The sequence below is a fragment of the Pempheris klunzingeri genome, chromosome 4 (genome assembly GCF_042242105.1).
Source record: "Pempheris klunzingeri isolate RE-2024b chromosome 4, fPemKlu1.hap1, whole genome shotgun sequence".
NCBI classification, from domain to species: domain Eukaryota; kingdom Metazoa; phylum Chordata; class Actinopteri; order Acropomatiformes; family Pempheridae; genus Pempheris; species Pempheris klunzingeri.
This window is the reverse complement of record NC_092015.1, coordinates 1722982-1743372: the sequence shown is the minus strand read 5'-3', so window position 1 is coordinate 1743372 and position 20391 is coordinate 1722982. Positions and strand designations below refer to the sequence as shown.

The 20391-nt window shown below is 43.3% G+C and overlaps 1 protein-coding gene across 1 annotated transcript; it reads left to right on the top strand.

Annotated features, from left to right (window-relative positions):
- The first annotated feature begins 237 nt into the window (after positions 1–237).
- On the top strand, positions 238–18949 carry LOC139199615 (transmembrane protein 87A). The gene is made up of 21 exons (XM_070828681.1): positions 238–461; positions 2219–2291; positions 2799–2896; positions 3704–3823; positions 3938–3994; positions 4768–4830; positions 5445–5480; positions 5610–5745; positions 6629–6690; positions 7027–7210; positions 7298–7397; positions 8475–8568; positions 9003–9082; positions 10721–10827; positions 10918–10976; positions 12077–12180; positions 12289–12362; positions 12767–12828; positions 14246–14298; positions 14413–14443; positions 18140–18949. The coding sequence occupies exons 1-21, from the start codon at positions 333–335 to the stop codon at positions 18179–18181; spliced, it is 1764 nt and encodes a 587-aa protein (XP_070684782.1). The 5' UTR covers positions 238–332; the 3' UTR covers positions 18182–18949.
- The last annotated feature ends 1442 nt before the right edge of the window (positions 18950–20391 follow it).

Below are 20391 nucleotides of genomic sequence, written 5' to 3'. Positions count from 1 at the left end.
TGACCAAACTGAAGCAACGACTACTGCATGAACAGAAATAAAAGATAAAGTTAGGGGGTGGGGTTCTCGGGTGGTCGTAGGTCGACACTACAATTACACACTCGGATCTTATAATAATGCAGATATTTTTGGTGTTTTTGAAATAAAAAAAGAGCGTCTTTGATTTAATATACATATTTCCCACGGTCCCTGAAAGCATCATTCCTCTCCTGGCAACGTCACCCGGAACCCGGAAGTGTCTCCAGCTTGTTGTGAGTTGTCGCGGATGCGTCGCTGTTCCTGGTTTCTTCTTCTCCTCCTTCTTCTTCTTCTTCTTCTGCCTGCAGGCTCAAATGGCGGGCTCCGCGGGTCCGGGTCGGGTCGGACCGGGACTCTGGTCGTTGTTCCCGCTCCTGCTGGTGCTGGTCGGGCCGTTGGGAGCCGTGTCCGAACCGGGGATTTGGGTCCTGAACGTGGACAGTGTGAGTTTACCTGCTCGAGGCGGTGGCGGATGTCGGTGTGGACGTTGTAGCTCCGGCTGGTCGGTTACCTGTGGTGACCAGGTTACTAAAACCTCCGTCACCTGCTCGACTACAGGTGCTTTCACGGACCTGAGCGAGCGCGCTGCGTCAGAAACACGTGAACAACGTTAGCTAGCTGATCTGCACTCAGGTGATCGATATATCTGCTGATAGATCTGATCATATCTCATCTGATGCTGCGATATTTAATTTATTCTGTTCTGGCACTTTAAAAAAACACTGGTTTGATTCAGATAAAAATCTCTTAATGATTTAATTTATTTATCTGATGATTATTAATTACAAATTAAGAGATATTAGCATTAGCTACAAGTTAGCATGCTGCTGTAGTTCAACTCTGTGGCCACTAGAGGGCAGCGACACTTGAAATACTGATACTACCAATAATATAGATAATATTTAATATTAATAATGATAAAAATAACAACACTAATAATAATGATCACCACTGAACTGAATCAATAGCTGTTTGACAGAGAATTAATTTCTCATTTTTACATTTAATTTCGGGGGTTCGTGATCGCAAGTATCTTTTTTTATTTATCTGTTACAGAGAAAATAATTAGTCAGTTAATTGGGAACAAATAGTTGGCATATTAATCAGTAATTAAAGTTTTTAAACCTTAATCAATAAGTGTTGTTATCAACAGTCAGTGGTTATTTCTGATATTTATATTTTAAACATTTCTTCATTCTTCATACACTCATTCAGATTGATCCATTAAACTGATCAACTAATCATTCACCCATTAAACCCATTAAACAAAGTGATCCAGTGATTTAAAGCCATTAACTTCTATTAATTTGAGCACAGGTTAATATTTTCATTCACTTTAGTGCTGAACTGTTGCTTGTTTGTTTTCTACCAAAACATGACAGCTGTTCTCCACAGAAGCCAAATTAGAAAATCAGAAATGAGAAACTACATCATTTTTTTGACGACTAAAATATTGATCATATTGTAAACGTGGCCTTAATCTTCCCTGAACTGAACTGCAGCTCAAACTGAAACTGTGACGACACTCTGACGGAAGCTCGGCTCGGCCTTCGGGGTCGGGTTCGTGTGTAAACAGGAAGTCACATGTGACACACGGAACAGAGATTTAACTGTGCACACATGCAATCTGACAGCATTATGGAAAGGATCCCTGCAGAGAGAGACCTGGAAGATCCTTTTGGTTTAACCACAGACAGCCGTTATGTCGCTCTCTGCACACACACCAGACTACATTCAAAAAAACAGCAATTTTAGCTCACAGAAGATGAGAGTTGCTGGTCTTCTGCTGCCTGAATCAGTTGATGTTTCATAGGTAGTTGGGATCTTACCGATCACTTTACAACACCAAAGTCACACAATAACACAAACTGAGTGATCGAGGCAGCAGTAGAGCAGCAACACCTGTGTTTTTATGCGGTAAAATGAGTGTTTTGTCAATGGGAGATCCTTGGAAATATAAGAAATCCTCTACAAAGCAAAAACTAACAAAATGTGAAGCTACATCTCTTCTGTTTTTAGAGGTCAAACTAGTGTTTCAGTCACAAACAGATTATCACAACAAAAGTGTGTGAAAGCAGAATTTAACTGTTTATTCTTGTTTTTTTTCTGTGAGGTGTCATGGTGCGTTCAAAGCACGAAAAGTCAGTCGTCATTTTCACCACTCAAAGTCGGATCAATTGTTTCCGTTTGTTTGTTTCAGGAGATTCTGAGGAGGCAGACTTTCTTCTACTTCACCAAAATTCTGTTCAACAACAGCTTCATCCAACTCAAACGTAAGTTGACTTGACGGCGCCTTTCGTCTGGCGAACTTAAAGGAGCATTCTGATGTTTTGGGGGGAAATTATCTGGTTAACAGTTTTTAAATGGAGTCAAACAAGGAGACGAATATCAGCTTCACTTTAGTGAGTTCAGCGCAGAGATGCATCCAGGAAGAGCTTAGCATAGCATAGCAAAATATAGTATATGATAGCATAGCTTAGCATAGCATAGTATATAATTGCATAGCTTAGCATAGCATAGTATATGATAGCATAGCTTAGCATAGCATAGTATATAATAGCATAGCTTAGCTTAGCACAGCATATCATGGCATAGCTTAGCATATCATAGCATAGCACAAAGACTGGATGTCATCGGAAACCACAAATGTAGCTTCATCAAAAATACAACAAACACACAGACTGTTCCTTTATCAGGAAATGTTACTGTTCTTTCTGAGAGCTTTCTGTAGCTAATGTGTGTGTGTGTGTGTGTGTGTGTGTGTGTGTGTGTGTGTTCAGTGGTGACAGAGACGTGTAACACCTCGTCTCCAGTCCAGCTGAACGTGTCCTGGTATCTGAGGAACTCCCACTGCTACGAAGAAGTCCGCAGCCTGGATGTGAGGCTCTCCTGTACTTTACTCACTTGTTCTGCCGACGTTCTCAGACCCTGAACGCAGCACGGACTCTCTGCTCTGCTTCAGTCTGACCACGACTCTGAAAAACAGTATTTATGTTGTTCCTGGCTCTGAAAACATTTTCAGATATTTCTCATAACTGTTATCTGTCCAGTTTAAGGTGGAGCTGAAAAAAATTAGCTTGACTGACTACAGTTTTAATAATCGATTAATACTTAAAGCCATTTTGCAAGAAAAGATGTCAAAATTAATTTGAAATGATCCTTTTGGTTTAACCACAAACAGCCGTTATATCGCTCTCTGCACACACACCAGACTCCATTCACTAAAACAGTGATTTTACCTCACAGAACACAGGAGTAGCCTATCTTCTGCTGCCCCAGTCATTTAGCTTGTTTGTGTTGGTGTGTGTTATACAACTACTGTGATGGATCCAAACTAAACTTTTAAAACATCAAAGTCATGAAATGGTGCAAACAAATTAACCAATCAAAGGCAGCAAGTAGACCAGGAACTTCAATAGTCTGCAAGTGTAAAATTACAGTTTTTGTCAATGGAGTCTGGTGGCTTTGAACTTTAAAAAAAAAAGTTTTTGTACCTTCTTGTTACTTTGAACCCAAAATGTGTGAAAATAGGGTCCAGATTTAAAAGCACAGTTTGGTGTTTTGTAGACCAGCTGATAGTGATACTTGATGAGTCAAGGAGGACAACAGATTTATTGATAATACAATAATAATCAACCGGTGACCATCACATCTCTGTCTCTTTGGCTTGTTTGCTCGTCTGCAGGCGTTGCGGGCAGCAAATTACTTCGGCTCGACCGACGTCAAACCAGGAGGAGGAAGTGGATATTATGTTTTTCACCAATATCCTCCCATCACCTGCCAACCTCACATAATCCCCAACACGGTGATGCTCACACACACACACACACACACACACACACACACACACTGTGAGAACCAGTCAGTAATAAAGGGAGCGTTTGTGGTGACTGTTTTTTTTTTTTTTTTAATGACACAGTTCGGCCTGGAAAACATTGAGATGAAAACACGTCTGACAGAACTGCCGCGGCAGCAGGTGAGAGACACTTCCTGCTTGGTGAAAGCTTTATTGCTGAACAGGAGGTGAACAGCAGCACTTCCTGTGTTAAAGCCCAGCCTGCAGGCCTTTTTGCTGTCCGTTCTATGATAACAGTCCTCCGGTTCCACACACACCGACCGGTTTGGCAGGTACGACCAGTTCCTCTTCCAAACTTCTCTGTTTGAACCACAGAGGCTTCAATCGACAAAAATTTGATTATGAAACACAAATATTAGAGCCCATAACCCATAACTAATAAAACAGTCTTCTTCCTCTTTCGTCTGTGTTCAGGCCTCGTGGATGTTTGTCCGTTCTGGGCTTCTGTAGAAACATGGCGGACATACGGGGCTCAGTCTGAGATAGATGCTCCTAACTCCTGCACACTGCAGCTTAAAGTGTTAACATTTAAAAGACCAACGTATTACAGTTGTAGTTATTGTCAAGTGTCTTAAATAAATAAGTTCATTTATTATTATATATAATAATAATTGTTATTATATAATAATAATTATTATTATTAATATATATATATATATTCTAACACAGTAAAACTCCAACACAAACACAAGAATGTTAATTTCTACAGAAAAAAAATTGTTCTTATCCAGTAAAATTTGGAATAAAACTAAATTAAAAAAATAATAAAACAAAATAATGATGCTGCAAACATTTTTTTTGGAAAATATTTTCCATAAATCTCCCGTTTATTGATTTTATTGTGGAGTCCTCTCCGTGTGAACGCTGTGTTTGTTTGTTTGTTTGTTTTGCAGCCGAGCACAGAGAAGACGTCGGGCGGGAGGAAGAGGAGAGATGTGCCGCTGCCGAAACCACAGGTGAGCCACGTCCACTACAGACAGACAGACAGGCAGACAGACAGGCAGACAGGCAGGCAGACAGGCAGGCAGGCAGACAGACAGTAACTCACACGCCGTCGTAGAACGTGACGGAGCAAACATAGTTAAAGAGGAAACAGGACAATAAAAACAATAATTGCTCTGCATTTTATATTTATTTACCTTTATTTGACTTATTTATTATTATTATTTAACATTTATTACTTTTCTTTTTTGCTTATTTGTTTGTATTCATGGTGGTGGTCACTTTAACTTTCTGTGCTGCTACTGTAACACCATCTATCTGTCTGTCTGTCTGTCTGAAACCCAGAGTAAAAGCGTAGACAGTTAATAAACCGTCAAAATAAAAGCTCTTTCAGTGGAGTAAAGAGCTGGATGAGAACAAACGAATCTTTTTTACATCAACACAACAGAAAAACATTCACCAGGACGTGTTTAAACTTCATCTAATTCTTCTCTGGTGGGAACAAAACTCCCAGGACGTCCTGCTGGAGAACAAGAATCTGTGGATCTGGAAAGTCTCTCAGTTATTTTAGGTGTGTTTGGATTATTAAATAAATGTTTGACTCATTTTATTGCTCTGTGTCTCACAGGCTGCAGCAGGGAAGGCTGCCATCGCTCCTAAAGGGGTCAGTGTGTGTGTGTGAGCTTTAAGTTACACTAAAACATTGTGTGTGTGTGTGTGTTATGTTTATCATCCTGTGTGTGTGTGTGTGTGTGTGTGTGTGTGTGTGTGTGTGTGTGTGTGTGTGTCCCAGGCCTCTGCTCACATCGACACGGTGGCTGAGAGCTGGGAGGACGGACCCTACATGTTCATCCTGAACATCAGAGAAATCAAAGACAAGAACCGAGCCCCCGACCCTGCAGCGCCCCCCTCCCCCTGGAGCCTACAGCGTCAGTCTCACACACACACACACACACACACACACACACACACACACACACACACACACACACACACACTCACACACACACACACACACACACACACACACACACACACAGCTGCATCATCAATAACTCTGGACAGCTGATAACGAGTGTTTGATCATCACAGCTGCATTCAAGAGATTTTTATTGTTCTGTAATAATAAAAATCATCTTTACAACACAGTAACACAGTGACTGATGATTCAGTGCCTCCACTTAGGGACCAGCAACCAGTGGGTCTGTCTGTCTGACTGTATAACTGTCTGACTGTCTGTCTGACTGACTGTATAACTGCCTGTCTGTCTGTCTGACTGACTGTATAACTATCTGACTGTCTGTATAACTGTCTGACTGTCTGTCTGACTGTGTGACTGTATAACTGTCTGACTGTCTGTCTGACTGTCTGTCTGACTGTGTGACTGTATAACTGTCTGACTGACTGTATAACTGACTGTCCGTCTGACTGTATAACTGTCTGTCTGACTGTATAACTGTATGACTGTGTGTCTGACTGACTGTATAACTGCCTGTCTGTCTGACTGTATAACTGTCTGACTGTCTGTATAACTGTCTGACTGTCCGTCTGACTGTATAACTGTCTGACTGTCTGTCTGTCTGACTGACTGACTGTATAACTGGCTGTCCGTCTGACTGTATAACTGGCTGTCCGTCTGACTGTATAACTGTCTGTCTGACTGTATAACTGTCTGACTGTGTGTCTGTCTGACTGTATAACTGTCTGTCTGTCTGTATAACTGTCTGTCTGTCTGTCTGTCTGTCTGTCTGTCTGTATAACTGACTGACTGTATAACTGTCTGTCTGACTGTCTGTCTGTCTGTGTTTGCAGTGCAGATCAGAATGAGTGGTCCTCATGACTACATATCAGCCTCCGAATGGCCTCTGATGGTGGTGAGAGCACACACACACACACACACACACACACACACACACACACACACACACACACACACACACACACACACACACACACACACACACACACACACACACACACACACACGTACGAGAGCAGCAATCAAACATTTCACATTCAGCCGTTTAAAGGTCACGTCTGGTCTTCTTGTAGAAAACCAGCCGTGCAGACTGTCTATATGAATGTATCAAACAGCCAACCACTAGTTTTTAGTAAAAGTTACTCAAACAAGAATAAACAAGAGGAAAAAGAGCAGACTTTTCCTTTAAAGGAGCTTTTCTAAAGAATGAGAGAAACGTGTGTGTGTCCAGTTCTACATGGTGATGTGTATCGTCTACGTGCTGCTGGCCGTGCTCTGGCTGGTCCTGTCGGCGTGCTACTGGAGGGATCTGCTCAGGATCCAGTTCTGGATCGGAGGAGTGATCTTCCTGGGCATGCTGGAGAAGGCGGTTTACTACGCCGAGTTCCAGAGCATCAGATACGACGGTTTGTCAGGTGGGTGAGGACGCGGCGGGGGAGTCGGAGGGGGGGTGTTTCTCTGGACTGACCGCTGATGAAGCGTTGTAATGTGTCCTCCTGCAGTCCAGGGGGCGGTGGTGTTTGCCGAGGTGCTGTCTGCGGTGAAGAGGACTCTGGCCAGGGTGCTGGTGATCATCGCCAGTCTGGGATACGGCATCGTCAAGTACGTCCTCTCCTCCTCTTCTTTCATGTCACCTATAACTCTTAACTTTCATTTGAACTAGCACTAACTAATGATCTATTTCAGTTAAAGGAAAAGTACGTCATTTTTAAACCTGGGCCCTATTTCTACATAATTTGGGGTTAAAATTAACAACAGGCACAAAAAATTGGTGTTTTTAACATGTTTTGGTGTCTAAATGACTAATAAATACACAAAAAGTGTTGGAACTGGTCCAGTAGATCACCTCAGCCAGCAGACACCAAACGGGCTGCAATGGCTGCAACGTGATCCTTTGGGACAACTGCACCTGATCACAGTAGGTCCACTAAAAGAGCTTGTTTGATCCACTGACAGGCTCAGAGTGTTATTCTAAGTGTGTGACAGCATCATGGAAAGGATCCCTACAGAGAGAGACCTGGAAGATCCTTTTGGTTTAACCACAAACAGCACACACACCAGACTACATTCACTAAAACAGGGATTTTAGAGAACAGGACACAGGAGCTGCTGCTCTGTTGCTGCCTCCATCAGGTAGTTTGTGTGGGTTAAACATATATTGGGTTGGATCTTAAATAACCTTTTAAAACACCACAGTCACACAATAATACAAACAGACTAACCAATGGAGGCAGCAGTTGAACAGCAACTCCTGTTTAGAATTACTGTTTTTGCCAATGGAGTCTGGTGGCTCTCAAGAGACTGATAATAACGGCTGTCTTTGGTGTTTTAAAGGGCTCGTTCAGATCCGAACTGGCCCTTTAAAACACCAAAGTGGCACAATAACACAAACTAACTCCCAGGTTCACCCAAACATGGGCCCAGGTTTAAAAACACTGGAGTCTCCCTGTAAAATATTATCAGGCAACAGAAAACTGTCTTCCTGTTAAAGGGGAGTTTTCTGTTTTCTGAATCGTTGGGTCTCTCTAAATTAAAGAGTTTGGTCTTTATGGGAAGCGTCTTGAGGTAACGCTGTTATGAACTGGTGCTACAGAAATAAAGATTGATTGATTGATTGATTGATTGTTTGTTTGTCCGTGTTTTAGCCGACATTGTTTCCTTCTGTCTCGTCTCCATCAGGCCCAGACTCGGAGCGCTGCTCCACAGAGTCGTCGGAGTCGGGCTGCTCTACCTGATGTTCTCTGTCATCGAGGGGATCCTACGAGTCAACGCCGTAAGTCTCACACACACACACACTCTGTTTGTGTCTGTATATATGTGTGTGTGTGTAGGCCTCCACAGGTTTTCAATGCCGGTGCAACTATTTCATTCACTAAGAAACACGAATTTCCTCAGTGTATCTGAGACACGGCCGTCATGTTGCGTTAAAGTTCCTTTTCTTTCCACCTTTACTCCATATGATCATTTTTACAGATGTTATAGGAGTCGACTTCGGTCCTGGAGGAAAACAAACTCCTCCCCTGTGAGCTGAGCCCGTCTCACTCCCTCACAGCTATTAGAAAAACATGGCGGCACTGATAAAAGGAACTGAGCTCAGAGGCTCATCCGGTTTCTGATGGATCAGATAATTTGGAGCTGGTTTAGCGGCTCTAGACTCCCTCCCCTCCCTCCCTCCCTCCCTGGTGTCTAACCTGTTTCTCTCTCCAGGATCGAGGTGACGACAACAGCAGTAAAATGTTGTGTGACGTAGTGCTGGCCTTCACTGACTCCTGTGTTGTTTGGTGGATATCCTTTAACATGTGACACACACACACACACACACACACACACAATCTTACATTTTCCTAATTGATTTCTGATAACACAAGTGATTAGTATTAAAAATGAATTATTAAACTGTTCCACAAGTAATTTGAGCCGAAGACTAAATAAAACATTATTTCCCTGCACAGTGATGACACGGTGTCCACAGCAGACACTATATTGGTACATCACTCTACCCATAATGCAGTGCTTCAGTCGTGCTTGAGGTGTAAAACGGTGATTTTTGGTGTATTATTAATCATCAGCAGTGAGTTTCCACTCTCACGGTTCTTCAGGACCACATTCAGCCTCCACCTGCTGCACCTGCTGCCACTAGAGGGCGATGAAAGATCAAACTAACTGTAGAGTCCGCTGTGGCTGCTGATTGACCCGAGTGTGGTTCTGTTCTTCACTCTCTCTCAACCCTCTCCCTACTCCCCCGTCTGCCTCTGCACTGCTCCATCTTCCTCCTCGTCCTCTCCGTCATCCCTTCTGCTTCTCTCCCTCCTATCTCATGTGTTTTCCCCCTCCTCCCTCTGTCACTCGTGTCTCTCTTTCCAGGCTGAAGATGATGTAGTTCTCCTGGCTGCTATCCCTCTGGCTGTGCTCGACTCTACCCTCTGCTGGTGGATATCCGCTACTGCACCGTCCCCTTTTTAGTACTACTGAAAGTTTCTCTCTCTCTCACTTATTTTCATTTTTCCAATGTTTCTGCTGTCTGTGCGTTTATAGTCAGCAAAGACCCCGAGCTCTCAGCGCTAATATCAAGTCATTAACCAAAGTTTTTTGCGGGTCTGTAACCGACTCGACGATTTAGCCAAGTCGAGTCAGATTTGGCTGCTATCAGAAAATCCCTTGGCGTTGAGTTTCAGTGATTGATTTCGACCACGTTAACGCAGTCAAATGTTTGTTAGCATTTTAAAAATCGATCTCAGACAGAGAGTTGCAGCCTGCCAACATATCATGTCAGGCTGCCATATAAATACTGAGTGTTTTTGTTAAAATCAAGCTCTTATAACTGTTTTTCCCTCTAAATTTCACTTTAAACACTGAAAACAGCGTGCATCCTAAACGAATGAAACAGTTTAAGATAAATTCACAGCGTTGCCGTGGTAATCGCCCTCTTCAGCAGGATGGACCTGCTCTGTTATTTCTCTTTAGACGTGAGCGCTGACAGGTGAGCGCTCGGTCACACCAGACAGCAGAAGAGCTGAAATACACCTGGGTCTGTACAGTTTTTACAGCCTGCAGCGCTTTTCCTGTTGCTCCTGTTCGCTGTGTGAGTGTAGTCAGACTCTTTATTTATTTATTTATTTATTTATATTCATCTTGAAAGTCACAGATTAGACATTTCTGCAGATATTTAGAGCTAAAACTTTTTAGGATTTGCAGAGTGAAGTTCAGGTTCAAACAAACCCTGCTGTGTTCCCTCTCTGGTTTGTTGAGGCAGACAAACGAGAGACCATTTGAAACGATCGTCCGTCGTGCAAATACAAACGTCACCCGCCATCACAGGGGTCGTAAAAACACCTGATCTTGAATTTAAAGGCTAAAATACTTCCATAGATCTCATAAATGTTTGTCTAACCTGTCGGTGATGCTCCTTGACTGCGGCGTCACATCTTTGTGAGTCTGGCTCAGACGATGAAGCTGCTGAAGCTGAGGAGGAACGTGGTGAAGCTCTCTCTCTACAGACACTTCACCAACACGCTCATCTTCGCCGTCATAGGTAGGAGAGCTACTGCGTTTGTGTGGAACACCTGCTGAAACCCCGTTTCACGTCTCTACTAAAGCTTCTGTGTGTTTGTGTGGCTTTCAGCGTCGGTCATCTTCATCATCTGGACCACCAAGACCTTCAGGATGTCTAAATGTCAGTCTGTAAGTACTTCAGCTGGTGGCTCAGTGTGAACTGTGAGGTGAGCTCAGGTTACCTGGAGTGTTGGAAAGCTTCAGGTCGGACTGATGGATCGACTATCGACTAAACTATGAAAGGTTAAAGCGAGAACTCACAAACTGTAAAATAGAGTTTGGCAGCGTGTTAAAACTTTAATCTGCTGACCGCAGGTGTGTGCGGTTTGAGGTGTGTAACCATGGAAACCCAGAGCGATAAACCAATCAAAAACACACATGAGGACAAACAAAGTGAAACCTCAGACCTGCTTTAATGTCATTACGCCGGAGCCGCCATTGACTGTTGTTGTCGTCACAACTGCATTGCATTTTGGGATATTTATGCTGGCGTCCAGTGCTTGGACACCATGATGGTTCCCAGGAAGAACCAGTTTCATACTGAGGGTTTGGATGTTCTTCAGTATCTGACAGTCTGTGTTTGTGTTTGAAACCAGAAGCAACCTAAAAGAAGCAAACATGTAGTCACGTAGAGCAAAAGATTTAGTAATGCATCATCACAGCTAGATAATACTTGATGTCATGTTGAACACATCCAGTAGGAGTCTGTCTGCTGCAGGACCGTCTATAAGGCCCGTTGTTACCGAGTATTCACTGACCGTAGCACCATCTCCATCTGTGTTGTTGAAACTAAAAAAGAGGAAAAAAAACAAATCTCGCCTCGGCACCAAAATGACTGGAGCCGGCTTGTCCAAAACCTGCTGTAAAATCCCGACCGTGCGCACAGTGAAGCACTTTGAGTTGAAAGATGAACAGAAAAACGTCGATCATATAAGAAGACGTTTGAAAAGTGGAGTCAGAGAACGTTGTTGACGTGTTTAGAGTGAAGACATGATGATGATGATAAAAAAAACATGGCATCACATCTGTCAAACATGTTTGCTGCTGAAAATAGATCATCATCAGGGGGTGAAGGGTGAAGTCAAAGAGTTCCCACAGCATAAAAATGTCTTCTGTCGGCCCTCAGTTGGGTGTTTTTGTTTTGGGCTCCTCCGTTCTTTGATTTGTTCTCTAAACTCTCTGTGCTTCATCCTTTCTTCCATTGAAACCGTCTCTGTGTGTGTCTGCAGGACTGGAGAGAGCTGTGGATAGACGACGCCTTCTGGCGCTTCTTGTTCTCCACCATCCTATTGGTCATCATGTTCCTATGGCGACCGTCAGCCAATAACCAGAGGTGGGTGCCGGGGGGCCGTTTGTTTGGCAGTTTTTCTCAGTTTAAGTGAGAAGTAAAGCCAGCGTCTCTCTCTGTCTGTCTGTCTCTCTGTCTGTCTGTCTGCGTCAGGTATGCCTTCAGTCCTCTGCTGGATGAAGAGAGCGAGGAAGAGGAGAAGGAGCCCATGATGAACGAGGCTTTTGGTCAGAAACCTTCCTCACTTGTTGCCGTCTTATCTCTGTACCGCCTCTCTGTCGTCAGCAGTTAGTTAGTTAGTTAGTTAGTTAGTTAGTTAGTTAGTTAGTTAGTTAGAGACAAAGCTCAGCATCTCTCTGAACGTCAGTTGTTTAATTGTTGATCGAACTAAAAGTTAAACCTAAAACCTGTCTGCGGACAGTGAGACATTAAGGTAATGTTACATTAAGGTAATGTTACATTAAGGTAATGTTACACTAAGGTAATGTTACAGTGAGCCTAAAAGACCTTAAATGATGTTTATGTATTTAACAGAAGAACATAAAGTTTTTTCAGTACATCATCAGTGAAATGTGAGTTCATGACGTCTTCACCTCCGTGTGTTTGTGTTTTTACCCCCATGTGACTCCAGAGGGGATGAAGATGAGGGGCAGTAAAAATGAGACCAACGGAACAGCGAAAGCCAACAAAGTGGTGAGTGAGAACAGAAAGAGCTCAGCTCTGGTTTCACTCTTACTCATAGCTCATAGCTCAGCATGGACCATATATGAAGAGCAGTGTGTGTAGAGCAGTGTGTCTAGAGCAGTGTGTACAGTGTGTGTAGAGCAGTGTGTGTAGAGCAGTGTGTGTAGAGCAGTGTGTACAGTGTGTGTAGAGCAGTGTGTGTAGAGCAGTGTGTGTAGAGCAGTGTGTGTAGAGCAGTGTGTCTAGAGCAGTGTGTACAGTGTGTGTAGAGCAGTGTGTGTAGAGCAGTGTGTGTAGAGCAGTGTGTACAGTGTGTGTAGAGCAGTGTGTGTAGAGCAGTGTGTACAGTGTGTGTAGAGCAGTGTGTGTAGAGCAGTGTGTACAGTGTGTGTAGAGCAGTGTGTGTAGAGCAGTGTGTCTAGAGCAGTGTGTGTAGAGCAGTGTGTGCAGTGTGTGTAGAGCAGTGTGTGTAGAGCAGTGTGTATACAGCAGTGTGTGTAGAGCAGTGTGTGTAGAGCAGTGTGTACAGTGTGTGTAGAGCAGTGTGTGTAGAGCAGTGTGTACAGTGTGTGAAGAGCAGTGTGTGTAGAGCAGTGTGTGTAGAGCAGTGTGTACAGTGTGTGAAGAGCAGTGTGTACAGTGTGTGTAGAGCAGTGTGTGTAGAGCAGTGTGTGTAGAGCAGTGTGTACAGTGTGTGTAGAGCAGTGTGTCTAGAGCAGTGTGTGTAGAGCAGTGTGTGTAGAGCAGTGTGTACAGTGTGTCTAGAGCAGTGTGTGTAGAGCAGTGTGTGTAGAGCAGTGTGTCTAGAGCAGTGTGTCTAGAGCAGTGTGTACAGTGTGTGTAGAGCAGTGTGTGTAGAGCAGTGTGTGTAGAGCAGTGTGTACAGTGTGTGTAGAGCAGTGTGTGTAGAGCAGTGTGTGTAGAGCAGTGTGTGTACAGTGTGTAGAGCAGTGTGTGTAGAGCAGTGTGTCTAGAGCAGTGTGTCTAGAGCAGTGTGTACAGTGTGTGTAGAGCAGTGTGTACAGCAGTGTGTGTAGAGCAGTGTGTACAGTGTGTGTAGAGCAGTGTGTGTAGAGCAGTGTGTACAGCAGTGTGTGTAGAGCAGTGTGTACAGTGTGTGTAGAGCAGTGTGTGTAGAGCAGTGTGTACAGTGTGTGTACAGCAGTGTGTGTAGAGCAGTGTGTCTAGAGCAGTGTGTACAGTGTGTGTAGAGCAGTGTGTACAGTGTGTGTAGAGCAGTGTGTGTAGAGCAGTGTGTGTACAGTGTGTGTACAGCAGTGTGTGTAGAGCAGTGTGTGTGTAAAGCAGTGTGTAAAGCAGTGTGTAAAGCAGTGTGTAAAGCAGTGTGTAAAGCAGTGTGTGCAGTGTGTGTGAGTCTCTGGGAGGATAAAGTCACATAAACACTGTTGATCTGCTGTTTTTCCAGGATGAAGATCTGAAATGGGTGGAAGAGAACATCCCTTCATCTATGGCAGATGTGTAAGTCAGCACGCTCACACTGATTATTGCACATCAGCAGCTATCAGTTAATAATAATAATGATATTATTATTAAAATCTGATGCCTAAAGTCTCCCCCCGTCCCTCCTCACAGCGCCCTGCCCCCCCTGCTGGACTCTGATGAGGTAAGTCCATAAGATCAAACTTTATAGAGAGTACACAACTGAGGGTAAAATAACGATATACGGCAACCGAAAAGTAAATAAATCAGTAAAAGCAATGTTGTCTGGACAGATAAACACACTTTAAAGTCAGAATGGAACTTTTAAAAAGAGAAAAACCTGTAAGATCCCAGTTCAGATCCAAACTAACCCTTCAGAACAATAAGTCCCCTTGGGTGTGCAAGCTAAAATCCCTGTTTTAGTGAATGTAGTCTGGTGTGTGTGCAGAGAGCCCTTTAAAACACCAAAGACAGCCGTCTCTTGAGAGCCACCAGACTCCATTGGCAAAAACAGTCATTTTAAATAGGAGTTGCTGTTCAACTGCTGCTTCAATTGGTTAGTTTGTCTGTATTAATGTGTGACTGTGTTGTTTTAAAATGTTAGTTAAGATCCAACCCAATATATGTATAACCCACACAAACTGACTGATGGAGGCAGCAGCAGAGCAGCAGCTCCTGTCTTCTGTTCTCTAAAATCACTGTTTTAGTGAATGTAGTCTGGTGTGTGTGCTGTTTGTGGTTAAACCAAAAGGATCTTCCAGGTCTCTCTCTGTAGGGATCCTTTCCATGATGCTGTCACACACTTAGAATAACACTCTGAGCCTGTCAGTGGATCAAACAAGCTCTTTTAGTGGACCTACTGTGATCAGGTGCAGTTGTCCCAAAGGATCACGTTTGGTGGCTGCTGGCTGAGGTGATCTACTGGACCAGTTCCAACACTTTTTTGTGTACTTATTAGTCACGTAGACACCAAAACATGTTAAAGATAGAGCCCAGGCACCAGATGTCTCCTTTAACAAAGACAGAGACGCATGTTTTTACGACCTTTTTGTCAATTCTGTTAATTAATTGAGAAGAAAAAGAGACAAGAGACAAGTTTTAAACTCATTCTAAACTAAAGAGGAAGAGAAAATGGTGGGATTTGTAAATGATACATGAAAGCTAGTTCATGTCATCAATATTTGACACTTAAAAAAGGTTAAAAAAACACAAAACAGTTGTTAGGACACACACACACACACACACACACACACACACACACACACACACACACACACACACACACACGTTATCCTGCTTGTAGTTGTGACTGTGAGCAGCAGAGGGCGGCAGACAGTCTGCAGAGAGCAGCTGTTGCCACGGTTACATCACACTGTTGTTTATCCCCTTCTCTGTTGTCATGGCGAGCAGGACAATGTGACGGTGTGTGTGTGTGTGTGTGTGTGTGCAGCAGCCATTATTGAATAAAAACTCTCCAGACATCACATCTTTAATATCTGCTTGGTGTTTTTTTTTTTTTTTGGTTCCTCTCATCAGGACCTTTTTCCAAATTATTTACTCTTTGATCTCCAGGCTGAACCTTTTTTTTTTTTTTAAGTGATCCGGCAATCAGCAGAATGCCTCTTATATAAAATCGGTGTCTTACATAAGCTGCTGTGTGAGATATTAAACTCCATAGCAGATATTAAGTACTCGCACGCTGGGATGTCTTTATGCGTTCACAGGGAAGGAAGGAAGGAAGGAAGGAGTCAAAGAGACGAGGGCTCACGTTAAAATGCTCACTTGTTTTTTTCTGTCCCGTCGCTGATTTGGTGTTTTAAGGTGCCGGCTGCTTGCTGTGGGAGTGAACACCGACGGTGTAATGAATAACCCTCGTTGGAGGATGAAGTAATTGCCTCCACTCCCGTCTTTTCTCGTCCTCGCGGCAGATTATGTGACGCGCTCTTGTTATTTAGGAGGCAAAGTCTGACCCTAATCGGAACATTATCCCCATTATGACAAATTATGTCATTCATCACCATTAAGGGGGCCGTTGAAGGGAACTGCCACGTCCCCCTGAACGGACTTCCTGCCGTCCTGCCGTCAGCCTCGCTGGTAGAGGTGTGACAGTGTATCATTCGATCAATAATCAATACCGTCGTCTTTATGACACGCCTTTATTTTGAGCCCATCTGTGTGAGCGTGACGGTGACACACATTCACTCCCCAATAAATGAGGAGTTTGGAAATGTTACAGACTGTGTGCTGCTCCTGGCGTTGCTGCTCGGTGGTATTATTGATCCTTAAACACACAGACTGGAGGAAGGGACGTGACTCCAGCCCTCAGAGTCGGGTTTATTTCTTAACATCTATACGTGCGTGTGCTATAACAAAGAATCGCTGTAGTTCTCAGCAGCTGCTACTGAAACAGAGAGGAACGACAGAATTAGTTCTTGTGGTCGTAATGAATATAAACGGGAACCAGGATCAGTGAAAAGTGACTGTTACTCTAATTAAAGGGGAATCTTTGCTTTTCCTCCTGATCATCCATCCAGCTTCCACACTTCTTGGCTTCTACACTCACAAAACCACAAATAACAGGGTTGGGGGAGAAACGGGGGGGAACTGAAAGAGCTCCTTGACATTTTAGAAATGGTTTGACTTTGTCAGCCACTCATCACTGGACACCCTCCCTCCCTAAAGTGGGAGATTAGTGCAGCGCCGCTATCTTGCTCCCACTGATCACACAAATTGGCCTCTTGGCGTCCACAGTGATCGCTTCTGTCACTCGTCTGTTTGCGGGTCTCCTCCATCGTGTCTGCAACAAGAGGAATCGTCCTAACAATGTGGGAGAGACGCTCTGGAGGGAGGGGAAGGGAGGAAGGATTAAAGAAGGAGGGAAGCAGAAAACAAGATGAACTCCACTCCTCTTTTTTTGAAACTAGACTTGCAGAACATGAATGTTGCTTCCTTGAGTTCAGCACGTCGTGTTACAGCTCTGCTGTCCTGTTAACAGGGGAGGACGGTGACGTTTAAGGGACGGTGGACTGTTGAATCAAACACCTTTCCAGATGTTTCCCTTTGGTTCAGTGCACAAAAGTACATTTAACCCTTTCATGCATGAATTATGATCCTTACCTCAGTTAGGAGTGTTTTTATTCATCTTTAGGCTGAAAAACTTGAAGACTTGAACTTTATTTTATTTTGTAAAGATATATTCACATGTCCACTAGTTGAAATCTAGCTCCTGATACATGATGTACACTTCAGTGGACATGTGATTAATCATCATTTCCTCCCAATATAAAATCAATACTTGGAAAATTTAGCAACTGCATGACTCCTTAGATGTTACTTGATGTCTCCATATGTTTCTGACCTGCAAGGGTTTCTTTTTCTAGAAGGTTTGAACAGAAAGAAAAGAGCACCTTGGTGTTTCTGTCTGTCTGTCGGCCATCTTGGCTTCACTCTGAGTGGATGAGATGATGCAGCAGCTTCACTGTAGCAGCTGATGTGCAGCTACATCATCAAAACTCATGCATATACAAGAAAACAGCTTCTGAAGAGCTGCAGTGACCTCTGTGCATGAAAGGGTTAATGAACTCTCTCTAAACATTATGAATGATCTGAAATTTCTAAAGAAAAATAAGTGCAATTTCAACAATATAATAATAATAATAATAACACTTTTGAAATGGCAGCTAATGTCTTCTCTGTCATTTTTACACTTTACAACCCTCTGGCAGGATGTTTGACCCCCCTGTTCTAAAGGATCGAATGTTTTGGGTGAACGATATTAAATTGCGATATTTAAGAAAAAAAGAAAGAAAAAGTGACAGAATCAGGCCCAGCAAGTTCAAATAGGAGGAAACTGACAGTGTGTGTGTGTTTTCTGTTGCAGGAAACCTTGACAACTAAGTTTGAGATGTCCAAGATGGAGTGAAGGAGAAGAGGAGGGACGGACGGACGGACGAGTGGAGGGATGAGAGTTTGTGAAAGACGGATGAATAATACAGATTAAAATATCGGCAGAGGAGAGAAGAGAAGAGAAGAGAAGAGAAGAGAAGACCGATTGGCTGGTTAAATGCACATGTGAGGAAGGATAGAGGAGCTGACGGATGAAAGAGGGAACGCAGAGAGAAAGAGGATGTTTGCTTTACATGCCAGAGGTGTCTGGTCTGTGATTAGATCCCTGACTTTATGAGCTTTGTAAGCCTGGACTGTACATACACTGGGAGTCAAGTCACAGCAGCACACAGATCCTTTTTATTTTTATTCTTATTGCCTGTTTGTATTTATATTTCTATATATATATATACAGTATATTTTGACAAATTTGATGTTAATGGGGTTCTCTGCTTCCAGCGGCATCTTTGCCTTTTCGCCGTTTACGGGAAAAAAACCGTGATTTTCCGAGTGTCGTCACAACAAAAGCTCTCCGTGTGTCACTGCTGTCGTGCTTCTGTTCTTCAGGAGCTCCAAACCTGATGAGTGGGGTTTTAATTTGGATTCTCTCGACCTGTAAAACACCAAAGTTGTGAATCAAGAAGAGAACAGTTGGTCAGTGAGCGACCTGAACCATGAGAGCGTGTCACTGACTGTCTACTGAGTGAAAAACATTTTATTGTTTTACTTTTTCTTTGTGTCTCCGTGAAGGTCACAGTTTTGCTGCATTTTCCTAATTAAAGTCTGTTAAACTTTGATTAACACACTCCTCTGGTTTCAGCATGGTTTTAGCTTCTCATGTCACTTTACGATCCTTCTCCACGACCTGTGTGTGTCCTCCTCAGAGATTTAAAACCTCCACCGTGCACGCTGCAGGTGCAACGGGAGCAGAAGTGTTTGTAGGAGGGGTTTTTACCAGTTTAGATCATTTGTATTCATGCATTTAGCAGTGTGGCTTTAGGGACGGCAGAGTTAGTCTGTCAGACACTTTGGTCTGTGAGGATGAACCCTGCCGACCTTCTTCAGCCCCTGACTTTGGCACCGTTCTGACTTTTATTTAAATATCTCAACATCTTTTGCGTAATGCTGCGATCCACCGGGCTGATCACTGTAATGTTTGTGTACAGGGAGTTTTATTTTGAAAACTGCCTGGATGCACAGCTCATCCGCTCTGGATAAAGACATTTGTGGGTTTCAGTGAGATTTCTAGTGGATGTGTTCCCGTAGTATTTAACACAGATGAGAGATAAAACTTCTTATTGATCCCTCAGGGGACAGACAAAGCACACAGTTAAAGAAATAGAAAATTAAATAAACATAATATATACACAAAGAAACCTTCTATACACAGAATACAATAATTACAGAGAAACAACAGCAGGGTGGGATGGAAACTCTATATGTTCTGTCTCCACTTAACTATAAACTGAAAAACACCCACAGATCATCCCACAGAATTCTTAGTCTTTTTATTTGCCCTGCTGCACACACACACACACACACACACATATATGGCTGTGAATGGCCTGTACAGCAGCCAGCTCGGTGTGTGTGTGTGTGTGTGTGTGTGTGTGTTGACAGTGGCTTGTCTGAATGGACTAAACGCTCCATACATCACCCAGTAGAGCCGCAGGGAAAAGTCTGCTGTCTGCTCCTGTCGGCCTGCAGCAGCTCGCCGGTGTCACCAACATCAGATAAAATGGTTTGTTTGGCTCTTTTCCTGTTTTCACCAGCGTTTGACTGCAGCTCAGGATCCTGTGATAGAAGTTTTTCCCCAATCTGAGGTCTTTAAGACTGATATTGATTCAGTATTTATATTTGCTGACATCATACAGCTGCTCGTGGTGAAGCAGAGCTGGTTTGACCCGTCGTATTCTTCTCCTGCTCGTCCAACATGGAGTCCAACATTTTCTTTTACTCACAATAACTGTAGATTGAAAGGAGGAGTAATGCAAATGAAACGAACATCTGTTCCTTCATAACTGCCTCCGGTCTGAAAAGTGGAGGCAGTAATTACTCTCATTTAAAAGCCTTTGTAATTACGTTTGCTCTTAATCAGTTTGGAAGTGTTAGAGTTAGTCAGTAAAATGTGTCCCAGGTCTGTTTTCTCTGCGTTTCAGCATCTGTCTGCTGCCCAAAACCACCTGGATTATGTAAAGGATGGTGTTCGCTCTGTAAATAAATCCAAAGTTAATAATAAAAACTTGG

Bases quoted from the DNA above. Each gene is read 5' to 3' on its own strand.
- LOC139199615 (XM_070828681.1), top strand. From the start codon at position 333: ATGGCGGGCTCCGCGGGTCCGGGTCGGGTCGGACCGGGACTCTGGTCG. The intron at 7,211-7,297 runs GTGGGTGAGGAC...GTCCTCCTGCAG, and splicing joins CAGATACGACGGTTTGTCAG to TCCAGGGGGCGGTGGTGTTT. The intron at 14,444-18,139 runs GTAAGTCCATAA...TTTCTGTTGCAG, and splicing joins CCCTGCTGGACTCTGATGAG to GAAACCTTGACAACTAAGTT.